This window comes from Citrus sinensis, chromosome 1 (assembly GCF_022201045.2).
Source record: "Citrus sinensis cultivar Valencia sweet orange chromosome 1, DVS_A1.0, whole genome shotgun sequence".
NCBI lineage: Eukaryota > Viridiplantae > Streptophyta > Magnoliopsida > Sapindales > Rutaceae > Citrus > Citrus sinensis.
The window spans coordinates 16,115,297-16,141,673 of record NC_068556.1 but is presented as its reverse complement, the minus strand read 5'-3'; the positions used below and the strand labels follow the sequence as shown (position 1 = coordinate 16,141,673).

Below are 26,377 nucleotides of genomic sequence, written 5' to 3'. Positions count from 1 at the left end.
ATTTTGGCCATACATAAATAAAATAATATACGAATTAATAAATCTTTCAAATCTCAGATGTCCTATATGTTTTTATGAGTATACTTTTAAGAAAAAAAATGCTATATAATACAATTGGATACATGTAGAAATTATTTATTGAAAGGGAAATTATCATCCAACTATTTAACCTTTCGATGAGTTCAACCAAAATCTAAAAAAATTTAAAATAACTGTATCTTAATTATTTAAAAAAAGCACGATAATTCATGAATTAAATAATTCTTAATTTTTTTTGTTTTTAACTTTTTATTGAACCTCACCAAGAATTTACCGTGGGAATACCCTGAAACTTGGGTATTAATCTAGTTCTACCTCATACTAAAAAATTATCATAATATGCCTTTTGAGATGAGTAATGTCTAAAAACTGAAACTTGATCTCTAATTACACAAGTGGTTGTCGACCACTCAACGAGTCTTGTTCGTTTTCTTCTAGATTTCTTCTTCCTCCTTTGTCGTTGTATTTTTTCTCTTTTGGCCATAATAGCTTTAGCAAAATTAACCTTAACTATCGTAATAATTTATCTCTTGTTGGTGGTGGCATTCTCAAAGGCAAGGTTCTCGGTGGCAGTGAAAATCATCCTTGACTAATGGCCAAGATTTCATTAAGCAGCTTCAAAATCAGACCTAGGAGGCGGCATTCTCAATGGTTCATTTAATCTCTTCACTTTAAATTTTGGATTGGTACTTTTAAAACACACAAGTTAAACTCAAAAAATCCCATTAGATAATAGAGGTGGTGCCATTAAAGTTATTGGATCATGTAATTAATGGTTTGGTTGGTATTAACTAGTTTTCAATGATAATTTGCTTTATATAACCCATCAAATTGACATGGTAAAATAATCTCACTCAGTGATAATTTAATTGATGGTCTTGATCATGATATTTTTAATGATGATGACATTTGAAGAGACTAATTTTAATGGTGATGGATGTTCTTTTGATTATGAAGTTAAGGTTTATTAGTTTGAAAATTGATTCTTCTTGTTTGTGTTGATGAGATTGGTGGTCAAATATATAAATAGATGTGGTGGCTTTTGGATATATGTTTATTTGTTGTTTCTTTTGGATATATGTTTATGTGTTTTTTGAAACTACAAATTAGTTCATGCTAATACATGAATGCTACAAGAATACGGGGTTAAAGAATGTAAGACGAAATTGTTTTGAATTCAGCAGCATAGATCAATAGGCCATTCACCACTTTGAAATCTTTAGCTTATTCAAAGGATGGTGACAAAACTAAACTAACTTAACAAGTTTTGATTGAACTATTAGTCTTTATGTAATATCTTCTTATTTTGGCTTTGACATGCTTTTTTCAAATGTGCAGCAAACTATTAAAGTGCTCTCATGTTCTTCTTGGAGGTATTTGTACTTATGACAATTGTCATCTTCTTTCACTTTGTATGTAAGTAAGTTAGGTCATATTTCGTTTGGTTTACATCTTCCATTCATTACTGCATTTGATAAGACTCATGATAGGTCCAATTCCTTGTTTTTTTTTTTTTAAATTAACTTTTCAGGTTTTGATGCTGTGCAATCAAAATGAGAAGATATCATATCACAAAAGACATCTATATTGTGCTAATGTCTCATCAACTATCCCTTGCCCCATCTTGCGAGCACGAAACATTTGTTAACAAGAATTAGGATATAATTGAGTACATTATATATCATTTTTTTCCCTAAATATTGATTTTATCATTAATATATATGGATTTTATTAGTGGGGATTGTGGAGCATTTTTGTTGCGATACTTAGAGGTCCTAACCTATGGACTTGACATCAACATGTATTGCCAACAGGATGATGTTACACAATATAAAAAAGCGTTGGCTATCAAATTATTTGGATATAGATTATGGAAACCAACTACGTAGTGTCAAGTTATGTAGAACTTTATTACTGTGACTTTGCCATTTTTTGGATAAGTTATAATGAGATGTAACATTTACAATGGCGATGTAGTTGACATTTGATGTAATTAAAGATAGCTTTGCATTATGTATAAGTTGTATATATATATATTTAAAAGGTATTATTGAAAGAATAGAATGTAATTTTGGATAAATGACATAATAGGGTGTGTTGAGTATTAGAAAGTATATATTTATAAAGAAAAAAATCGTCATTTTACATTTCAAGTCTTATTAACATCCTTACTTTTATGTATTTAAGTTTCTTGTGATTTAATTATGTGTGTTTTATTTTAATTAAGTATTTTATGTATTTTAGGGGCATCATGGTCATTTCACAATGAACGAGAGATTAGACAGCAAAACGGACATCACTTTTGAACTCAGGACAGTTGAAAACCTTAAGAGGAGCATAAAAGGAAAAATGTCATTGTTCACATATACGGTACTATTCACATGTACGCTATTGTCCATGTTATTGTTCATGACACTGTTCACATATACAAAACGATGACGTGGCATTGACCGATGATGTGGCATTGACTGATGAGGTGTCACGATTTTATTGGACAAAATTCTTTTGCACTGTTGATCAATGACGTGGCAGCATGTTAGTGGACCAAAAATCGTGCGTACGGTACATGCATATACACAGGATTATTTTCAACCAAACCGCGTCACTGTTCAAACCGCATCACTATTCAAACTGCGTGGTCAAACCATGTACTGTTCAAACCGCGTGGTCAAACCACGTACTGTTGACTGATGACGTGACACAATCCTGAGCGTCTGAAATGTTTTTAATCCGATGACCATGATTTACTCAATGTATTTATAAAAAAAGGGGCTCTCCCCCCTAATTTGGCATCTCTTAATTCATTTTTGGGCTTCATTTTCTGTAATTCCTTCTCCATCCTGTATTTTCTATGTATTTTAATAAATTTCCATTTTACCCCTAGTTCAATTATGAGTACTAATTTTCTTTCAAGCTTTGGTTGAAGGTGAAGTCTCAACATGTGCCATGGGCTTTAATTGGTAAATTTACTTTCTCTTCCCCTCTAAGTTTTGTGGATGTTTTGACTTTTCGTCGATAAATAGTAATAATCTTATCTAGATACCGCCATGGTTTCACCGGCTCTCTAGTATAAGGTTATTATTATTTGGCACGATAAGCCCTTAGCACCATATTGATTAGAGTGTAGTTCATGAGGTGTGGAATCCCCCCTCATGATTTAATTGGCATTAATAAGAAATATTTAGCCCATGGTGCATGTTGATACGGATTCAGATACCCAAGTACATCATTCTAATAGATTTTCACTTCCATTTACTTCTGCCATTCCCATTTAAATTCTAGAATAGTTTAAATCACTTCCACCACAAATCCTCATAGAAAATTAATTCTACATACAATTAAAATCCACCTCCTCGTGGGATCGACACTCATCACCATTAATCTATTCTACAATAGATTCGTGCACTTGCAAGTTCAATAAAATTTGCACAACAGGGTGGTTATAATCATTGAAGGAACACTTAGCTCAAGTATATGACTACATCAAGTATCTTCATAAATACACAACTATAGTCGAGTATTTTCAATATTGGTGCATGAAATTTAGAGAAAACGACAATTGCCCCATTTGCAATGGTTAACTGCTTGGAAGGTAGAATTTGTGCCAAATACAAACAATTAGATGTGTGCCAATTCTAAGTAGCTAGCTTTTAAGCGACTAACTACTTGGAAGGCAGAATGGGTGTCATTTTCTGATCTTGGATTATGACTTAATGTTTTTCTTAACTTTTTGGATATTTATAGAAAGTTTGATGTCTAATGTTATGCTCTTATGATTTTTGCATGCCCTTGTCTAGTTTAGTATTTGTCTTTTTGGTTATTGATAAGGGGAGCTACCTTGGCAACTATTTGTGTCTGTTTTCTCTACCCTCAACTCTTTAGACACGACTATAGTTGAGTGTTTTTATAAATACACAACTACAGCAGTGTTTCTTTGTGAATATTTTTATATGTACTATAAATATTTTTTATATATTATTGAAAGAGTAAAAGATTATTTTGCATTATATATATGATATAACAGGATTGTTATAATCATTGAAGGAACGCTCAGCCCAATCACATGACTTTAATTTAATTGAGTATCTTAATTAATACGTGACTCCATCGAGTATCTTTGCAAATACACTACTGTAGTCAAGTAAATGGATAGAACCAACATTTATTAACATAACTAGGTGTGGGCATCTGCTTCGGTTTTTGCCCAAATCAAACCGAACAAAAAAATTTTGGTTCAGTTTGGTTCACTTCAGAGGATAAAAATCGAATAGTTAAAAAATTAGCGAACCAATTGGTTTGTATTCGGTTTAGCTCAAAACTGAACCGAACAGACAAATTGATTCACTCACTTCATTTTAATTTAAAAAATTATTTAATTTAAATATAAAAGCCAAAAATCATTTTCAATTTCCTAAATCTAACAACCCCAAATCAGTAGCAATTCAACATCTCTCTCTCTCTCTCTCGCTCAAGTCTCATGGTTAGTGGCAGCATATCAGCCTCTCTCCCTCATAGCCTCTCACGGTGACGCCGATGGTTTGATGTCGTCATATACTCATCCTTCACACATGTTAACCTCTCACAGAGCCACGATCTCACTCTCGGATTCACTCACGGTCTCACTCTCTATGGTTCGAACTGCTGCTCGTTTGTCGTTATCTTTGTTGCTCGTCTCACTCTTATCACTCACGATTCTACTCTCTTTGGTTAGAATCGCTGCTCAGCACCCATTACTCATCTTCGTCAGCACCCATCACTCATCTTTGCCAGCTGTTGTAGCCTCTCTCCGTTGTTGATGTCGCTCCAGTGGAGGTGAGCAACACTGGTTCAATTCCACTCACTATTAGTTGCAAGTCAGCAATTATTGTCAATTTTAATTTAATTTAATTTTATTCAATTTCACTCCATTTATTTTTTGATTAAGTTTGATTTTTATAAATAAAAAGTGAGTTGAAAACCGATTTAATTTGATTTTTGTTAAATTATGATCTGCTTGGTTTGGTTTGATCACGCATGGGTTGGATTGATTTTTGTTATTTGTAATTGATAATTTAATGTTTGATTGGGAAAAATACTCTTAATAAAATGTATGTGAAATTACTATTTTTATTTTGTTATATTATTTAAGATCATGTTTTTGTTTGGTGAAAGTCATTTTTGACAATGAAATATTGAAATGGATTACTAGTCACATAATTTATTGTTTATACTTCCATTAGTTAGAATTCTACAATTGTAAATAAATATTGCTAGGTAGAAAAAAAAAACAAAAATAAAGTTATAATATGTTGTTATGCTTCAATTGTTCTTGTGAAAATAAATTGAATTTGAATTGATTTTTTCATTTTAAATATTGTAACATTCAAAAATTGTTTAGAATCTAACAAATCGAATCAAATCGAACCAAATCGAACCGAAGTATTTTGGTTCGGTTTGGTTTTGAAGTTCGGTTCAGTTTTGAAGTTCAGTTCAAGGTCGATTTTATTTCTTCTAAACTGTTCAGTCTTGTTCGATTCTGGAACCGTATAATGCTCACCCCTAAAAATAACATTCAGCAGTCGTGTAACTTTATATAAAAATTGTTGTTGTCGGATAAGTTTACACGTACATGACTATAGTCGAGTAAGTGGACGGTGAACAAAACTACCTAAAACACTCATTAGAATGATAGTATAATTGACATAAGATTTAACATATTAAACTTCAATACATCAAACAAATTTTTTTTTTAACATCAAACTGAAATACAAGTGTGCAACCCAAGAGGGGGGGTGAATTGAGATTCTAAAAATTATTTGATTCTAAAACAAATTATCAAGCAAATCTAAAATGAATTTAATGGAATAACAATTAAATCAATTACAATATAAAAATATAAGGGAAGAGAGATTCAAACACGAAGATTTGTGCGTGGTTTGGCCAACCTTGCCTACGTCCACTCCTCCAAGCTTTCCAGGCTTGAGGATTTCACTAAGCAAGCCTCCAAGGCTTCAAATGCTTACACTTGACTTCCAAGGTGTCAATGAACCTTTACAACAAGAGATTATCCCCAATCTCTTAACCCAAGTGTATCCCAACACTTACAATCACTCAAAGTAAAAAATTAAAAATTATTTTTCTCTCACACAATATTTAAGATTACAAATCAATGCCCAATGTGTGAATAGATGAAGCAATAATGTGTTTTAAAGCTCTATGAAGATTGTATTCTCGAATATAAGCTCAATGGTCGTGTTGTGATCAAGTCTTGTTTTAATTTGAATGAGCTTATTTATAGTTGGAGTTGAAAAACTAGCCGTTATAGACTGTCTGCTCGAAAACAGTTCGCCGTTAGCCATTAACGGTTAACCGTTTAGTCTGGTCAAAAGTTATCATTGGGCCAAATTTCAAATAAACGATTTGCCGTTTAACCTTACCCATTAGCCGTTAAATTCCAGAGACCTGCAAGATAAACTTCAATTATTAGTTCATACTACACGATTAAAGATTTATACGAAATAACCTTTCTGGAATTTATCGGTTAGCCGTTTATAATTAACGGTTCGCCGTTTGTTTCCAGTAACCTGCAAAACAAGTTAGCCTTATCTGTTTCAATTAAACTTTTGCCGTTTGTTTCCAGGTACAATCTTTCATTCTGGATTTTATCAGTTAACCGTTTCAATAAACGATTCACGGTTTAATTCCAGTGGCCTTCCCAGCTTTTTGTATTTTCCGTTTTTCTTAACCGGCTAAAGCTTAAGCAGTTTGATACTCTCTGGTTTTAATCGGTTAACCGTTTAAAAGGAAAACGGTTCACCGTTTAAAAAGAAAACGGTTCACCGTTTATTTCCAGAATCACAGTTTAAGCCAGATTTCGCAGAGAATCATTTTCCAATTTGAAATTTAACAGTGATCCATCTTTTATGAATATAATTGGAATGATTATAAGGCTTTTGTTTATTAAGGAATAGCTCCAACATTTTAATCAAAACCATTTAAAGTTTATTATCATCAAAATCAATATTATTAACATATTCATGTTAACAATCTCCCCATTTTTTATGATGACAAACTTCATTCAATATTTTACTCCCCCTTAAGATATGCTCCCCCTAATGTATGGCCAAATTAAAAAAATGTCCAATAAACTGATTTTTGCTCAAGGAAACATTTTAAAAAAAAAATTCATTTCAAATCTCCCCATAATTATCTCCTCCTTTATCATCAAAAAGAAAAGAGAGAGAAAAAAAATCCGAAAGCATAGAGGTGAGAAAGAAGTTACCCAGTTTTGGCGAGCGAAAAATTTGGCAGAGTTTCCCTTTAAAATGGAACAAATCCACTAATACAAAATGAGATTAAAAACACTTTCAAAATGTATTAACAACAATTCCATCATCCAACAAACCAACAACTCCAACCAATATCAAATCAGCCAATACCAAGTCACAAAAACATTTCATCAAAATCTATCAAAATCGTATAGAGGTAAGAAGGTATGCAAAAATATAAATAGCAACACACAAATGAACAAAATATGAAATGTATGTGCGAAAATGAACTCAGAAACTATGGAGGTGGAGAAGATGTGCTCCCCGGATCATAACGGAAAAAGCGAAGAAGAGTGGGCTGTCCAGTGATAAGCTCAAGCTGCTGATCAATGCTCTGTTGCTGGAAGGTCTGAAAGTCAGAACATAGCTGCTGGTGGTCACGGGAGAAAGTGTCCAACCGATCGATAATCAGCTGCTGCTGCTCCGAAATCCTGCAAACATCAGCAACCAACTGCTGCAAAACATCCGAAGCAGGGGGCTGAACCGAAGCAGGAGGCTGCACTGGAGCTGGAGGTGGCTCAGAAATGGAGGGCTGCTCGGAACAGCAGATGGCTCGGGAGCGGAAGGCTGTGCTGGAGCTGAAGGTGGCATCGAAGTGAATGGAATATCAGCATCCATCTCATGCTCCTCAGAGTCAGAGTCAACTGGAGACTGGGGGACAGAACGGCAACGCGGAGGAGGTGGATGAGCTCCTAATCGAAAATCTGGAAGCTAATAGGGAGGATAAACAGCATTGAGCATCCGATCATCCTCTGGAGCAATCAATGTATCCCGGTTTTTAGAGTTTTTAGTCTTAATCCACTGACCATTCTTTCTAGAAAAAATGATACTAGTCATGGCCTCTGGACCAATCTGTTTAGTCTCCATATAACCGGCATCGAGAAGAGGCACCTCAAAGCGACGCATTATCTTAGTAATGATACTGCCATATGGAAGCAAGCAATGGTTAACCGCGGGAGTACTCAACATGTGCCTCACAATAACATAGCCGAGGTTAATGGGACGTCCTGAAATGAGACTATCTAATAGACCAACGTCTAACCTCGTATCCTCATCCGAGTGACCCTTCCTAGGTGTCACTATATACTGTAAAATAGTATGAAGTATGCGGACTTGGAGAGGTAAGAGCTGAGACCGAAAAGGTAGATTAGAGATCTCATTAGTCAAGTCTCGACAACGACAAATATTTCGGACTCCATCAACATGACAAAAGTCGTCAAAGGAAAGGGCTTTCCTAGAGGTATAAATTTCATGTCCCTCACTAGAAATACCTAGAAAGCCATTGAGGTCCTCATCATCAAATTCTATAGGCACCCCGCCGACTTGAGTAATTATCCTATCTAGGCAAGTTGCGGAGATTTCCATGTTCGAATAAAAGACTCGCACTAAATTGGGATAAACTCGGTCATCAAAGTCAATGGCAGACTCCCAAGGTTGAAGCATATCCCTAATGCTTCTACCACATACAACTAAGGTACTGAAAACATCTAATTCAACATAGAAATAGTCAAGTACCTTTCTACCATTAAAGCGGTCCTCGAAACGCTTCTCCAAGGAAGGCATGGGGAAATGAATTCTTTCGAATTCAAAGACTCTCCGTGGTGGTATAGGATTCCTTTGAGGTGCAGACTTCCTCCTGAGATTTCTCCGTGGGGGCTCAGCCATGGTGAAGAATGAGGAAGTTTGAAAAATTTGAGAGAGATGTGAGGAGAAGAAGATGAACCAATTATTTGTTTAGGAATGAGTAAAGAATGTGATTTTGAGGCTCAATTTGGTTGAAGAAGGACAAGAATCAGGTGAAAAATGAAGAAACCCGAACGACTGCACTTAGGGTTTGGATTTGAGATTTTTCGATTTTGGGCTTGATTTGAAGATTTAAATCGGTGAAAGTGTTCTAAAAGTGATAAGAAATGATGTTATAGGTTTGATTTGGCAAGAAAAGCAAGAACAATGAAGGTTTGAGGGCAGAGAATGCTTCGGCTGTGCAACAATGGCTGAAACGGTGAGAGGGCAACTGAAGAATGAGAAGAAAAACCTTTGAACAGTTTTATATGCACGAAAACGGTTACCCGTTTATTTAAACGGTTAAGGGGTAACTTCTAGAGGCTAAGGAATGGGAAACGGTGAAAGGTTAATCACTTAACGGCTAAGGAGTAACTTCTAGTGAGCTCTCTGTTTTTAAACAGTTTACCGATTACATCAAACGGTGAAAGGGTAAAAAGACAAACATCATAATCTAGTTTCTGGAATAAAACGGTTCACCGTTTATTGGAAACGGTTATCCGTTTATTTTATATATAATTTCGCACATTTGATTTAATTTTCGGCCAACAAATAATACATTCCAAGATCATTTAATTGATCTAAAAATGTTTTATTCGCCATTTTAATGCATGATTCATGAACATATATTCAAGCAATTAATTCATATAATCATTCAAGAATTAACAAAGCAAACACATCACTTGAATATCAAGCTTAAGCATTTCATAAATTTTAAATCATCAAATCACCAATAAGTCAATTAATTCAATACACTCAATAACATGAATAGAGACGTTAATGTGAAAATTTCATCATCCCAAGTTTATGCCGAATTTTTAAAAATTGTTCTTCGCCAAGAGGTTTGGTAAAAATATCGGCGAGTTATTTTTCTGTAGAAATAAACTCTAATGTAATATCCCCCTTTTGAACATGATCTCTCAAGAAATGACGTCTTATTTCTATATGCTTCGTTCGAGAGTGTTGAATGAGATTCTTTGAAAGATTTATAGCACTAGTATTATCACACTTAATAGGAATTTGTCCTAGGTTAATACCATAGTCTCTAAGTGTTTGTTTCATCTAAAGAGCTTGTGCACAACAACTTCCTGCAGCTATATATTCAGCCTCGGTAGTTGAGAGTGCACCAGAATTTTGTTTCTTGCTAAACCATGAAACAAGTGAGTGACCTAGGATATGGCAAGTTCCACTGTGCTTTTCCTATCAACTTTATAACCGGCAAAGTCCGCATCCAAATAGCATGTTAAATCTATATGAGTTCCCCTAGGATACTAAAGGCCAATATCTATGGTTCCACTCAAATAACGGAAAATTCTTTTAGTAGCAAGCAAATGAGATTCCTTGGGACATGATTGAAATCTTACGAACAAACATACACTAAACATGATATCGGGTCTACTTGCAGTTAAATAAAGTAAAGATCCGATCATACCTCGATACATTTTGATATCCACTTCTTTGCCTTTTTCATCTTTGTCAAGTTTGGTTGTTGTGCTCATTAGAGTGTTTTTGGTCTTTGATTCATCAATGCCGAGCCTCTTGAGTAGATCTTTCACATACTTTACTTGATTTATAAAAATTCCTTCCTCATTTGGTTTTATTTGCAGCCCAATGAAGTACTTCAACTCTCCCATCATACTCATTTCAAATTCATTACTCATACAAGATGAAAATTCTTTACACAACAATTCATTAGTAGAACAAAAAATAATATCATCAACATAGATTTGAACAACAAGTATGTCTTTGTTCTTACGCTTAACAAAAAGAGTAGTATCCGCTTTACCCATGGCAAAATCATTTTCTAATAAGAAATTCTTAAGCCTATCATACCATGCTCTAGGTACTTGTTTTAATCCATACAAAGCTTTAAACAACTTCTAAACATGATTTGGAAATTTTTCATTTTCAAAACCAGGAGGTTGTTTTACATACACTTCTTCCATAATATAACCATTTAAGAAAGCACTTTTCACATCCATTTGAAATAAAATGAAATCTTTATGGCATGCAAATGCCAGCAACATTCTAATTAATTCTAGTCTAGCTACGGGTGCAAAAGTTTCATCAAAATCAATTCTTTCTTCTTGGTTGTAACATTGAGCCACTAATCTAGCTTTATTCCTTACAACCACACTGGATTCATCCATCTTATTTCTAAATACCCATTTAGTACCTATGACGGATTGATATTCCGGTTTAGGAACTAATTCCCACACATTGTTTCTTTCAAATTGATTTAACTCCTCTTTCATTGCCATAATCCAAGATTCATCATTTTCCGCATCCGCAAAGGATTTGGGTTCAATTTGAGAAATAAATGCATTATGCTCACAAATATTCCTAAGTGATGATCTAGTTGTAACACCTCGTAAGGGATCTCCTAAAATTACATCCTTAGGATGAGAAGAAACATACCTCCACTCTTTGGGGAATGATTGAGAAGTACCTTCATTTTGCTCTACATTCATTTCTTCATGTTGCTCATCTTGATTCCCACGAGACGCATCTTTTTTATTATCTTTTGATGATTCTTTTTGTAAGTCTTCATCTACATCATTATCAACAACAACTTTCTCCGTAGAGGAGGGATTAGATTCATTAAAAGTAACATGCATCGATTCTTCTACAACTAGAGTTCTTTTGTTATAAACTCTATAAGCTTTGCTTGAGTTTGAATATCCAAGAAAAATACCCACATCGGATTTTGAATCAAATTTACCAAGATTATCTTTTGTGTTTAAAATAAAACATTTGCATCCAAAAAATTTGAAATAACCAATATTGGGTTTTCTATTTTTCCAAAGCTCATAAGGAATTTTGTTAAGGTTAGGTCTAATCAACACACGATTTAAAATATAACAAGCGGTGTTGACGGCCTCGGCCCAAAAATACTTAGGCAATGAATTTTCATTCAACATAATCCTAGCCATTTCTTGAATGGATGTATTCTTTCTCTCAACAACTCCATTTTGTTGTGGAGTTCTAGGTGATGAAAATTGATGCTCAATACCAAAATCATTACAAAAACTCTCAAATGCATGATTTTCAAACTCTCCTCCATGATCACTCCTAATGCATGCAATACCATACTCTTTTTCATTTTGAATTTTCTTACAAAGCACTTTAAAGGCATCAATAACATCATCCTTATTAGCTAAGAATAATACCCATAGATATCTAGAATAATCATCCACTATCACAAATGCATAATATTTGCCATTTAGACTAGCATATCTAGAGGGCCCAAATAAATTTATGTGAAGAAGTTGAAGTGGTTTTGAAGTAGAAATATGATTTTTATTTTTGAACAATGTTTTGATTTGTTTTCCAAATTGATAAGCTTCACAAATCTTATCTTTTTTAAAACCAATTTTTGGAAGACCTTTAACTAAATCATCTTTTGAAATTTTCGAAATCAAATTCATACTTGCATGTTCTAACCTTCTATGCCATAACCAATTATCATCATGCAATGTCGAAAAACATTTATCAAGAGTAGATGCACATTCTATGTCAATGATATAAACATTACCACATCTATTCCCAACAAATAAGATCTTGCCATCACATGAATTCTCAATAACACAACCAAATTTATCAAAGATAATTTTATAACCTTTGTCACATAATTGACTAATACTAATTAAGTTGTGTTTCAAGTTCTCAACCAAACATACATTCTCAATTAGAGTTGAGGAAACTTTACCAACATTTTCAATTCCAAGAATTTTTCCTTTTGAGTTGTCTCCAAAAGATACGTCTCCACCATTTTCAATTTTGGTGAAGCTTGAGAACCATGCGTAGTTTCCGATCATGTGCCTTGAACAACCACTGTCCAAGTACCATTTATTTTTCTTCTTCTTCAAGCCCTTCAAAGAAAATCTCAAGTTTTAGGTACCCAAAGCTTTTTGGGTCCTTGAGAGTTAGTAGTGATTCCTTTTGGAACCTAAATGCATTTCATACCATAATATGCATTTCTTTTTACTGGACATCTATTTTTCATATGACCATCTTGATTACAAAAATGACATACAATTTGATTGTGACTAGATGTACTCTTCACAAAGTAGTTTTTATAATATTTTTGTTTCAAGTTTGGCTTATAACCAATACCTCCTTTGTCAAACACACATTTTTGTGAATTAAGCATGTTATCCAACATTTTTTACCCATTTGTAAATTTCAAAACAATCTCATTCAACTCATTGCTCTTTTTCTTAAGCATTTCGTTTTCATTTTTCAAATCATCTATATGTGATTCTAAATGCTCATGTGAGATGCTAGGTTTCTCATTTGATAATGAAATTTCATCATGCAATGTTTTGTTCTCTACTTCTAGGCATGTAATTCTTGCATTTAGAGATCCATTTTCATTTTTAAGCTTTGCCATTTCCTTTTTAAGACATATATTCTTTTTACCAATCTTCATCAACTCATCATGCAATTCTTTAAAAGCATCATACAATTCATCATACGTGGAATCACTTACCTCATTGATATCATCATCCCCTCCTATTGCCATAAGCGTCAGGTTTGATACTTCTTGCGACCCTTCTTCATCACTTGAATCTTCCTCGCTATCATCCCAAGTTGCAACCATGGCTTTCTTCTTGAGTTTGTTGATAAGTGGCCACTCCGATCTTATATGGTCATGCTTCTTGCATTCATAGCATGTGATTACCTCTTTCTTCTCCCTTTGGTTCTTGAAGTTTCTGAAATTTCTTCGCTCTCCAGTTTTCTTGAAGAATTTTCTGAGCCTCCTTGCTAGCATGGCCAGCTCTTCATCATCCAGTTCACTCTCCCCATCACTCTCATATTTTGAAGCTTTGAGAGCAATGCTTTTCTTCTTCTCCTCATGCCATTTTTCTGCTGCCAAATCTTCTTCATATGAAATGAGAGAACCAATTAAATCATCAAGTGGTAATGTATTTAAATCGTTAGCCTCTTCAATAGCGGTTCTTTTAGGTCTCCATTCTTTTGGAAGTGACCTAATAATTTTCTTAACTTTCTGGCTATTTGACAAGGTCTTTCCTAGGGCTCCTAGGATGTTTACTATGTCCGTAAATCTAGTATACATAGAGTACACACTCTCATTTTGTTCCATTTGGAACAACTCATATTGTCGAGTGTACCTACTAATTTTTTACTCTTTCACTTGATTTGTGCCTTCATAGAATACTTCAAGTTTGTGCCAAATTTCATTGGCACTTTCACAACTAGATACTCGATGAAATTTTTTCTTATCAAGTGCACAAAATAAAGTATTCATAGCTTTGGAATTTAGATAAGCTTTTTTCTTTTCCAATTCATTCCATTCCCTTGAAGGTTTTAGAATATCTTCCCCGACTTCATTTTTAGTTAGGGGCAAAAAAAAATCATCACATACAACTTCCCAAATTTCATAATCTAGTGCTTGTAAATAAATTCTCATCCTAGTTTTCCAATATGGGTAGTCATTTCTATCAAAGAATGGTGGTCTAGTTGTGGACTGTCCTTCCCTAAAGGTTTAGTCATTTTGGGTTGCCATGGATCTTTTACTCTAGACGGTTAAGTCCTAACAAGAGAACCAAGCTCTGATACCAAATAAAATACAAGTGTGCAACCCAAGAGGGGGGGTGAATTGGGATTCTAAAAATTATTTGATTCTAAAACAAATTATCAAGCAAATCTAAAATGAATTTAATGGAATAACAATTAAATCAATTACAATATAAAAATATAAGGGAAGAGCGATTCAAACACGAAGATTTTTACGTGGTTCGGCCAACCTCACCTACGTCCACTCCTCCAAGCTTTTCAGGCTTGAGGATTTCAGTAAGGAAGCCTCCAAGGCTTCAAATGCTTACACTTGACTTCCAAGGTGTCAATGAACCTTTACAATAAGAGATTATCCTCAATCTCTTAACTCAAGTGTATCCCAACACTTACAATCACTCAAAGTAAAAGATTAAAAATTATTTTTCTCTCACACAATATTTAAGATTACAAATCAATGCCCAATGTGTGAATAGATGAAGCAATAATGTGCTTTAAAGCTCTATGAAGATTGTATTCTCGAATATAAGCTCAATGGTCATGTTGTGATCAAGTCTTGTTTGAATTTGAATGAGCTTATTTATAGTTGGAGCTGAAAAACTAGCCGTTATAGATTGTCTGCTCAAAAACGGTTCGCTGTTAGCCATTAACAGTTAACCGTTTAGTCTGGTCAAAAGTTACCGTTGGGTCAAATTTCAAATAAACAGTTTGCCGTTTAAGCTTACCCGTTAGCCGTTAAATTTTAGAGACCTGCAAGATAAACTTCAGTTATTAGTTCATACTACACGGTTAAAGATTTATACGAAATAACCTTTCTGGAATTTATCGGTTAGCTGTTTATAATTAATGGTTCACCGTTTGTTTCCAGTAACCTGCAAAACAAGTTAGCCTTATCAGTTTCAATTAAACTTTTGCCGTTTGTTTCCAGGTACAATCTTTCAGAATCACAGTTTAAGCCAGATTTCGCAGAGAATCATTTTCCAATTTGAAATTTAACAGTGATCCATCTTTTATGAATATAATTGAAATGATTATAAGGCTTTCGTTTATTAAGGAATAGCTCTAACATTTTAATTAAAAACCATTTAAAGTTTGTTATCATCAAAATCAATATTATTAACATATTCATGTTAACACAAACAACATAAGTCCAATTCATGCAAGAATCATAAATAAGTTTTAAAAGATCATAAGTTGCTGCTACTTAATCATCAAAGCTAATTTGGTTTGGGTTTAATGCAGAGGATAAAATACCCAAGTAGATATAACTTTTTGCTTCGTCTTGGTTTGAAATACTATTAATTGACTCCAAACATTCGGCTCATCTATTATAAACCCTTGGTCACCTCCCTTTGAGAACAAAATAAGCCAAACAAACCAGCTTATCCAACTGCAAAATAAGAAAGTATCAACCTGTCAACTAATAGTTATAGATATTAAAGAAATTAAGACAATAAAAAGGACAAGTATTTAATGTTGAGTATATCATACATGTTTGCCTGTTTTATTCAGTCCAACCACATGCTCATTGTTAGATAGTGGAATTAGTGCACTGTAAGTTAGTTGATAATGTCCTTTATATCCACACCTACCACACTTACAAGGTAACTTCTCTTCACCTTATGGTGTTATTCTAATTTTTGCAGCCGACTCTTTCTCTATATTTTCAGGGGGCAAAAGGGGGAAGATATTGTTACTCTGCACTTCCTTTGAAACCTCTCATTTTTCATCTACACCAACATGATAGATTATTTCTGCATATGCTGCAACTCATGCTTCACTGGAATGGCAATGAGAGCAGATATCATATACAAATAATGTTTGTCGAAACCTAAATAAAGTTAATGCATGTTCACAAGGTAATTAATCGTGTTGAGATTCCTGACAGCCGCATGTCTCTTAAAAAATGTAGACATGACCATCATGGTAACCATTTTTAACAATAAACTCATGCATATTTAGTCCACCGCTTAATATGTATTGGAATTTTTAAATTTTTGGAGCAATTTCTTTTTAGACTGTTTTGTAAATCAAATGTGATAACTAGTACCTCTTCTTACCTATCACAAAACTATTCTCGTAGTTTATCAATGATCAAATCTAGTAACTTATGACTAAGCAACTTACATGAATTTTGAAGGATGAAGTTCATGGATTCTACTATATTAGTTGTCATGATATTGCAATGTAACTTGTCAAAATGAGAAGGGTAAATTTCATCCTACCCCCTTATTAGATCGATATACTTCAATTTACCCTCTAAAAATATAAAAACAGCAATATACTCTCAAAATACTGTTATTTTTAACAGTTGACTAATGTTAATTTAGAAAAATACGAGAATGTCCCTAACCTTAACTAACTAACAGTTTTGTAGGGTTAATAGGGATAATTTCATTTCGCCCCTTAAGTTTTGATATATTTCAAGTTAAATGATAAAAAAATTATTAATAAAAACCCTATAAAAAGAAAAATAATAAAGACTTTTAAAAAATCAAATTAATTTTTGCTTATATTTTAATTTATAAAACAAATATAATAATCACAAATATTATTAACAATATCAACACAACGAAAATTTAAAAAAATATTTTTAATGCAATAAGAATTAAATAAAGTGACAATCACCCAACGGTGGTACCAACTTGCCATTAAATCCAAAACCCAAAAATAAATAAAAGTGAAATGTTAGAAAAATATAAAAACGACACATGTTCTCAAGCACAATGTAATTCCAATCCAAATACCACAACTCACTGATAATAGAGAACGTTTAATAATAATGCACCATTCGACTCCGTCAGCACTGCTGTCCACTCTACCGTCAATGTCCGTTTCAAGGGACAAAACCAAAGCTACGCTCTTTGTTCTATCAACACTTTATTCTTCTCCCTGCTCCTCCTCATCTCTCTCTACTCCACGTCATCCTTCTCCCGTCGCTCTATCGACGCACAAACCCAACCTGACTTGCCTTGCATTCCCTTCTAAGATCCCCTCCCACTTGGCCCCTCCCTCTCTCGCTTACCTCATCTCCGGCTCGGCGGGCGATGCGACTGAGATCGTCCAGTTGCTGCATGCTAATCACTAGAAGAACCAGTACTTGCTCCACTTGGACCAATCCGCCCCGTAAGCTTAGCGTGATAGTTTGGCCGTCACGATCAAATCGGTGCCTCTTTTTAGGATTATAGAAATCAGATTTGAAAGTGATTTTGGAGTTGTTAGATATGTGAAAGAAGGGTTAAATTAAAAAAAAAAATTAACGAAGATGATGATGAGTAGTGAAGAGAACAAAGAAGATGAAGAAGAAAGAAGAAGAGAGAAAAAAATTCACCTTTTTTTTTTAATTTCTAAGATTTTGTTTTTGTTTTTGTTTTATTCTGTTATTTTGGTTATGGTAATGTTGATTAATGCAGAGAATTATTTGATTTGATGCAGAGAAGAAAAAGGAAAGTAGAACAAAGAATGAGATAAAGATGAAACGAAGGAGAAAAAAAGAGAGTACAAGACAAAGAAATAAGAAGAAAAGGAAAATGAAGACAAACAATTAAAAAAAGAATTTGGAAGATAAAAAAATTGCAATTGTAATTTTAAATTTTAATTAAGGATAAATTGTAGTGGATGGCATGGTTGCTAATTTATTAGATTTCAAAGCCCAAATTAGGAATAAAATTATTTTTTGCCAATAACTTATTTCAAAATTTATTTTAAAAGATTATAGTTTTTCATTTTTAACATTTTAATCACAAATTAAAAAGGGGTTATAGTTCAAGATTCCTAAGAATGATGAATAAAAAATGATAAATATTATTCTAAGAAAATGATAAATTTTGAATATACTTAAATATTTATAAATTATAAATTATTGTACTATTTTACCCTTAGCTTCATGTTTGGGAAGAAAAATATACTAAAATGGATTTTAATAAAACATTACTATAAAAAATTAAGAAGATTAAAATTTATAACAAATGATATTAATAAAAAAAGAAACTGATAAAAATTTGGGATTATGATTAGGGTTAAGGTTTCGGTCTTTGAATTTCTCTAGATTTTAAACATTTTTAATTTTTAATAATTTGTTGAATTATATTAGGGAATGTAAAAAAATTTTATGCATTAATTTGTCTTTCAAATAAGGGTAAAATGGTATTTTGGATGATAAAAGTCAACTAATTGATTAATGATTTATATCCCTAATATATTTAAATTCAAGGGTAAAAATTAGTTTTTTTTTTAATTTTCTTGTGGTGATATTGTAAATAAAATTTGTGATTATTATATTTGTTTTATAAATTAAATATAAGTAAAAATTAATTTAATTTTTAAGGGTCTTTTACTATTTTTTTTCGATAGGGTGTTTTCATTAATAAATTTATTTTTTGTCCTTTAACTTGGAATATGTCAGATCTCAAGAGTCACAATGAAATTATCCTTGTTAACCCTCACAAAACTATTAATTAGCTGGGTTAGGGGTATTCTATTATTTTTATAAGTTAGCATCAATCAACGGTTAAAAATAACAGTAATTTTGAAGGATAAATTGAAGTATGTCAATCTAATAAGGGGCTGGGACGAAATTTAACCAAATGAGAATGAGCCCACTTGTTATACCTTGCATCATAAAGATATTTTGCAACTTTTTCTTTAGTGTATTTTATTCATAAAGTAGTTAAATTTGTTGCAGTCGACAAACCTTGCAAATAGTTCAACAATTGCACCTATCTGAATTTCTTTAAACTTAACATGCAAGTTTTGTTTCAAGTAATGCATACAAATACCATGCATAGCATTTGAGAATGCAATGTTAATATTTTTCTTTATACTTGGGTGTTGGTCAGAAATGAAAACTATATTTGGAACTTCATTTATTGCTTGCTTTATCTTCATTAGAAATCACCCTCATGAGGCATAGTTCTCACTGTCACTAATATCGAATGCAATAAGATAAAATATGTTCTTTTATAACTTAAAGGTTCTAAACTCAAAATTTTTCCTCAACGATACAATAGAAATCACTTTTTGCAATTCCTCTTTCGAATTAAACAATTTTTTTCCCTATTGGTATCATCAACAACTTTCATGAATGACAAGTTATTACTATTTGAATGCGTGTTGACCTTATCTAATGAACTACTGCATGCAAACAAATTGGCCCTAGGCATATATCTATTATTAGAGGATAGAGGGTTGGAAACTCACATTGGTAGGCTCCACATTCCCTATTATTGGATTAGTAACCATCGTTGTTGCAATAAAATCATCATGAATAATAACATTCACATTTTCCAAATTCGGCCCCCTTCCATCATTAAGTTATATTTCAGTAACAATTTTTAGATGTTGATTAATCTTCAACAACAAAATTATTTGGACTTAACCCTTAATCTCCAACATATGGCTCTATAGATTCTTGTAGATAGCCATATGACACAAAGTTAGGGTAAACATCAACAATAAGTGATGTCAAAATTTGTTTTATCTTTAGGTAATACAAAGAAGGATCTTTAAGTTAGCTCTACTAATCATTTGCTCTACAAAATCATCTACATCATCATCTGGCATAATTGGAATAAGTAGCATTGGATCAAATGTTTTAAGCTTGAACATCTTACAATGTCAAAATTTAGAAATATCAATAGAAATAATCGAGATACTCTTTTTATCAATTGTACATACGTTATAGAATGGGGCATTGTGATTCCTCTTGCTTCCGTACCACTAAACCTATAATGGTTGTTTTGTCCATTCTATTCACACAAAACATAACAGGCATACATAATAAAGCCATGTATTATAATAATACAACACAGTTATTACAATAAATACAAAAATGAAATCAATAGGGCATTTAACAACATATGGAATCGTCTGCCCATTTATCTCTTGTCAATGAATAAAGTTTTCATAAGTAAAAACTTTACTTAGTTATTTGGTTGTCAATGAGAGATTTTATTAAAAATTATAAAATTATTTTAATAGAGAAGTTTTTAGAGTTATGTTATAAAAAATGAAAAAAAGATTATCTAATAAGTAAAAAATATTTTAGAGATTTTAACATTTAAAAATATTTTTCAACCTTTACTCCAAAAGGTTTAAAATTTACGCTTTTAGCAGTAGAAATAAAATAACTTATTTAATTTTTAAAATCTCTACTAAAAAAAATAACTAAACGTAACAAAAATTTTAATAATAATTTATGAAATTAAATTTATACTTATAATTATTAGATAAATTATATTAAATATGTACGTAGTAATATTTTAGCCAATATAAAATGCAAAAAAAAAAGTCTACATAATTATCTATTAGTAAATAAGTACCTTGTTTTGGAATATATTTAATGAAAGCTGCCCAAACCCCACATAAAAGGCTGATGCTACATTGCCGGGCACTGAAGGCCCGGCACCATGCCGGAAACGAAAAAAAAACCATTGGATTCAATTAGATTGAATCCAACGGTTGAGATTAAATTTATATTAAAAATAGAAAAAAATGGGTGACCTGGTAAACCAGTTCCCTGAAAAGAAAAGCCCACAATTTCCTCTCACCTCAATCCAATTTCTTTGCTTTCTCAAAAGAAAAATCCCTAAAATTTCATCTCTTTTTCAAATTCCATCTCTTTTTCAAATTCATAGTTTCTCTCATCCCAATTTTTTCACTCAACAAGATCAAATCCACGGTCTCTTTCGTACTAATCAACCAATCGATCCATCTACTCAGGTATTTTGTTTGTACACGAGAGGTAGAGAGAGGCAGAGGCAGAGCCAGTATCGCGCGCTGCTTCTTTTCCAACCTCACACTGTTACCTTCGTTGCAATGTTGTCTACAGCATGAGCTGCCATCGAATGAGCTGCATGAAGCTTTTAAGGTGGCGTATCCTGGGATGGAACCAAAAAAAGAGTTGAGGTTTATGTTTGGAGTCATTCTTGGATAGGAAGAGCAGCGCGGATGAGTTGCAGGAAGAGCAGTGTGGCTCGAGGTAACTCTTCTGTTCTCGTCATGTAAAGGACCTAGTGTTGTGATGCTAACTAGTAAGTCCTAGTTTTTTTTATTATTTTTGATCATTTTGCATTTCCTCACTTGCATTCTCGAGAATTTTATATTTATCATCAAGGAAAGGTAAAATTATTATTTAATGACTAGTATTTTGTATATCACTAGCATTATTCTTTATTTTTTGTGATTTTGCTTTTTAATTTGTTTAATTGGGTGTATCCATTATATTGTGCATGAATTGGTAGTTGATGTGAACTAATCTTATGCATCTTGCAAGGCTATTCAAGAGTATATAAAGGGAAAATCTCTAAGTTCTCTTGAAAATATTAGATTTCCTGATTGCGTAATGTCCTTTTTCTTTTTCTTTTATGCAATGCAGCTTGGTGTGGAAAAACACAATGAGAGCTTATAAACAGAAAGAGAGCTAACAAATATTTTTATTTGTTTCTTTTTCTTTTCCAGCCGTTCAACCTCGATAATCATTACCGAAATCATTACTGTGAAAGCCGAAGTTGTGACGAAGCTCCTCAAAACAACCGAAAGGTTTTATTTTTATTTTTTTGCTCTACAAATTTTCCTGAGATGATTAATGGTTTGGAAGCATGAAATTGGCAAGAAAAACATGAGAAAATGGTGGGTTGTAGGGAGAGAGAGCGTAGGTTATGAGTTTTAGAGAGAGAAGAAGAAACTAAAAAAAGTTATCAAACACACTTCTGTCTGGGAATACACTTCCTACTAGAATATATCAGCTAACCGTTATGAAATAAACGATGAACCGTTATCTTCCAGAGTTAGAATAATATGTTTATGGAAATTGTTGGTTCACCATTAGCTCTTGTTATTGTCTAGAATTGTAAACATCATTATTGTTTTTTCTTTAGGTCTCGTTATAAATTCAATTGATACTACATTTATCTATGGTCTATTTCAGGATTTGAACCATAGCATACAGTTATAAAATGGAGTCCAAAGAAGCTAGAAGGGGAGGACCTGGTCAGAGAGCGTGGATACACTTTTTGTAAGTATAAAATTATTGCTTTGAATAAAGTTCTTATTATAACTATCAATTATGTTGACGTAATTAGCTGAACTAAAATGTTGTGTACAGTAAGCATGAAGCAGAAAAGGTCAGGCAAGAAGGGATAAAAAAAGTTTGTAGGGCGACAATTGTTGAAAAATGGAAGAAATTAACGAATGAGGAGAAGTGCCGATTTGGTACGATGCATGAGGACCCAAGTTCAAATGTTTGTGAAATGAGCATTGAAAAGACAGATGAAGAATAAAAAATTGAGGATAAACATAGCCAATGTAATTTATCTCGTTGTCATGTCAGTGCATTCACTAAGGTCATTTCCACACTGTCGCCTGACCAACAAGCTGCAATTAGAGAAATTGGCTTCGGAAGCATGCTAGAATTACGATGTGGTCGCCTGAGACAAGACTTCTGTGAAACACTTGTCCAACAATATGATACAAAGAGGCATTGTATAGTTTTGCACGGGAGAGAGTTTTGTTTAAACCCTACAACCTTCAACATCGTAATGGGGATCAAAGATGGAGGGGAACCAGTATACATCCGAGAAGAAGCGGGTGATATAATTAAATTGCGTGCCAAGTATAGAACAGGTGGAAGAGGAATTGAAATAGTTGTAGTTAGTGAAAGATTGATAGCTAGTGAGAGTAGTGATGATGAATTTAAGATCATGTTTTGTTTGTTTCTTCTAGGAACTGTATTGTGTCCCACAAGTTCCAGCTACATCAATTCGATGTATCTGCATGCCCTAAAAGATGTGCAGTTAATTAGGAAAAAGAATTGGGTTACATGGTGTTTCAACTTTCTGTGGGAGGGCATAGCGAAGTATAAAGATCATCAAGTGAAGTCAGTTAGTGGTTGTGTTGTGTTTTTAGAGGTATATTTAAGAAATCTTAGATACCATAATTAATTTGCCAAATACGAAAAATAACATGACGTAGTAATTATTTTTTGAATGAACAGTTGTTTTACTTTAGTGCTGTTTTGTATGATCGGTGTTCCATGGACAGAACAGTTTGCCTTGTTAGTGTATGGACCAAGGAAGAGATTCGGCGTTTATTGAATTGGCGGAAAACATTTGGCGACATGACAAGTACTGAGGTTTGTTTTATTTTTTGTCTTGTTCACACATGTATTTAATTTTGTTTACAGTTAATTGAATATATTTTGATTGTCATTATGTATGATTGTTGTGCATATTTATTTTAGGTTCCAATGCGTGAATCAAATTTTTTGCAGCTCAAAAGGAATTTCCCTCATTTTGAACAAACCGAAGATGCTGGGCCGAGCACTGTTAATATGGAGGAAGCTTTTAGGGTACTAACACACTGTGTCCACAGAATTGAACACAAAATGGATTCGTTCAATGTGAGAATGGAAATGGTTGAGAAATCTTTGGAGGAATTGAGATCCAAGTCTCCTGTTGGTGCACCATCAAAACAACCATCTGATCCATGCCCGCAATCTCCGAGCTTGAAAATAGTAGAACCAACATGTCCAGTCAGAAAAACCGAGCCAACCACTGATGGAAAAAAATGGTAATGGATAGCGACGAGGACTCTGTGGATCGCAGATTGAACCTGAGCCTCGATAAAATAATGGGCTGGATGGGGACAAGAGAAGGAATCGGTGAATTTCACAAAGATCCTACCCACTTTGTCCCTATTCCACCACCTAATCTCCGAGATGAGGTACAGTTTTATAACGTCGTTTTCTTAAAATTATTTCGATGATAACTCACTTATGAAGTAACTTACATATAAATTTATTTTTTATAAAGGATATAGATGAACCAGTTCAACTTAAGCAAGAACCTCAAACATCTACTAGTGTCAGTGTCCTGCCAACGCGACCAAATAGGAATCGTAGGCCAGGCCGATATCAACTTTCACCGTACGTCAAGTGTCCAAAGGAGTAAATCCCAAGTATAAAACTGGTCCGTTTCAAGTCAATGATCCAATTACATTGGAAGAATTGAAGCTTATTCAATATGCTTTTAACAAAGAGGGTGACGGAAGGTAAAATTCAGAAGTCTGAAATTAGTTTTCTGTATATAGTTGTTATGCTATACGACTAAAAAATTATCGTGTTTTGTCTTTAGTGAAATCATTGTTTCTAGTTATGGCGAAATTCTTAATCGACATTCTTTATTGACTCTTTTGCTGGGGGCTTATCTATGTGGCGAGGTATTAGGTTTCAACATTTGGTGATGTCACAATATATGTTTGTCGTTTATTATATGTTATTATATATCTCAATAAATATGATCACTTTTAGGTGATTTCTATGAAAACACATCACCTCACCCTCATTCAGCAGGTGGTGGAGAAAGATGTGCCAATGAACTGGTATTTACCAACAAGATATTCTGTGAGTCTCGCCGGTACTTGTTGCATTGTGCTTTGGTTTCTTTATTGACAACTTCCTTGTGCAACGTTGTTTTTATTATGTGTAGCAAGCAGTTCTAATGGTCGGAGATGAGGTGGATTGTTTTGCAAGGACAGCTAGATGTGGAAAGAATTTTATGCAACAGGTGCATAGGTGTCAAAAGGTTAGTTTGTTAACCTTTAACTTATTTCAGTTTCTACTAGTGTGCTTGGTGTATGACATTGACAATTGAAATGTCAGATTTATGTGCCAATAAACCATGAATCATCTCATTAGTACCTACTGATCGTGAACGTCAGAAATACAAGTGCAGAAATATGGGATCCTCTTCCAGATCCCCGCAGTAATAAAAGACAGCACGATCAAGCCATGCGCATTGTATCTTAATCATGTTCTTTTTTTTTTGTTATCTATTTAACATTATCAGTTATGTATATTGTGTTATATTCATATCCATAATATTGTCTGGTTTTCGACATTGCCGACAGCTACATTCCTTGGATTGGATTCTGCAGCCTGAATTGCCAAGCAATATGCAACACGTTAAGTTTCAAGACTTTCCAATCAACCGGGGCATTGGAGTTCCCAAGCAAAGGAATGGATATGACTGTGGGGTTTATGTGATAAACTATATGGACAGCCTAGAATTTATTCCGAAGAAATCGTCAACTTTGGTACGACTATGCCAAACTTGTTTAATTGTTGAACTCAAAATTTTGTTAACTTCATAATTATATAAAAGCTACTAATTATATGAAAGTAATATTAGTTTCCTTTCAAATTGACCAGTACACATCTGAGGATACACGGGGTAGGCTAGCCATTCAACTAATTAATTCTGCATTGAATCAAAATCGAGATAAATTGCTGGAACTAAGCAGTGCACAGTTTGCGATTCATGCTGTAATGGTGAACCATGTATCCTCTCAAGTGCAAAAGCCATTTCACCAACAAAGCAGCAACATTCGTAAGAAGAAGAAAGTTAACACGAGAACGCGCGCTTAGATATCGAACCATACTAGGGAATGATTATACAAGTGATTGCATACTATTTTTTGTTGTAAGTTGTTTGAAACGTGTTGGGAGGTAATACCGTGACTTTTCTTGTCTTCTTGCTTACGATGGTTGTAAAATCAATTTTAATAGAGAATTATCTTTAAATTAATGACATGGTTATGTATTCTTGACCGAGACATTATTTAACTATAATGAACATATGCATGTTAACAGTGTTCACATCTCATCATTTGATATTAAACTGGTTGTCATGTTGGTACATGATAGTGGAATTCAA

At 33.4% G+C, this 26,377-nt stretch overlaps 1 protein-coding gene across 6 annotated transcripts; it reads left to right on the top strand.

Moving 5' to 3' along the window:
* The first annotated feature begins 4,455 nt into the window (after nt 1-4,455).
* On the top strand, nt 4,456-24,686 carry LOC107177990 (uncharacterized). 6 transcript variants are annotated; one of them, XM_052440352.1, is made up of 9 exons: nt 4,456-4,670; nt 4,751-4,851; nt 21,387-21,645; nt 22,125-22,205; nt 22,594-22,680; nt 22,771-23,572; nt 23,659-23,796; nt 23,935-24,386; nt 24,476-24,686. In XM_052440352.1, exons 6-8 carry the CDS (start codon nt 23,069-23,071, stop codon nt 24,235-24,237), a joined length of 945 nt encoding a protein of 314 aa, XP_052296312.1. In that variant the 5' UTR covers nt 4,456-4,670; nt 4,751-4,851; nt 21,387-21,645; nt 22,125-22,205; nt 22,594-22,680; nt 22,771-23,068; the 3' UTR covers nt 24,238-24,386; nt 24,476-24,686. The 6 variants fall into 6 exon arrangements, 4 of the variants coding, with proteins under 4 accessions (XP_052296312.1, XP_052296300.1, XP_052296301.1 ...); XM_052440340.1 differs by having other exon boundaries at nt 23,905-24,386; XM_052440341.1 differs by lacking the exon at nt 21,387-21,645 and having other exon boundaries at nt 23,905-24,386.
* The last annotated feature ends 1,691 nt before the right edge of the window (nt 24,687-26,377 follow it).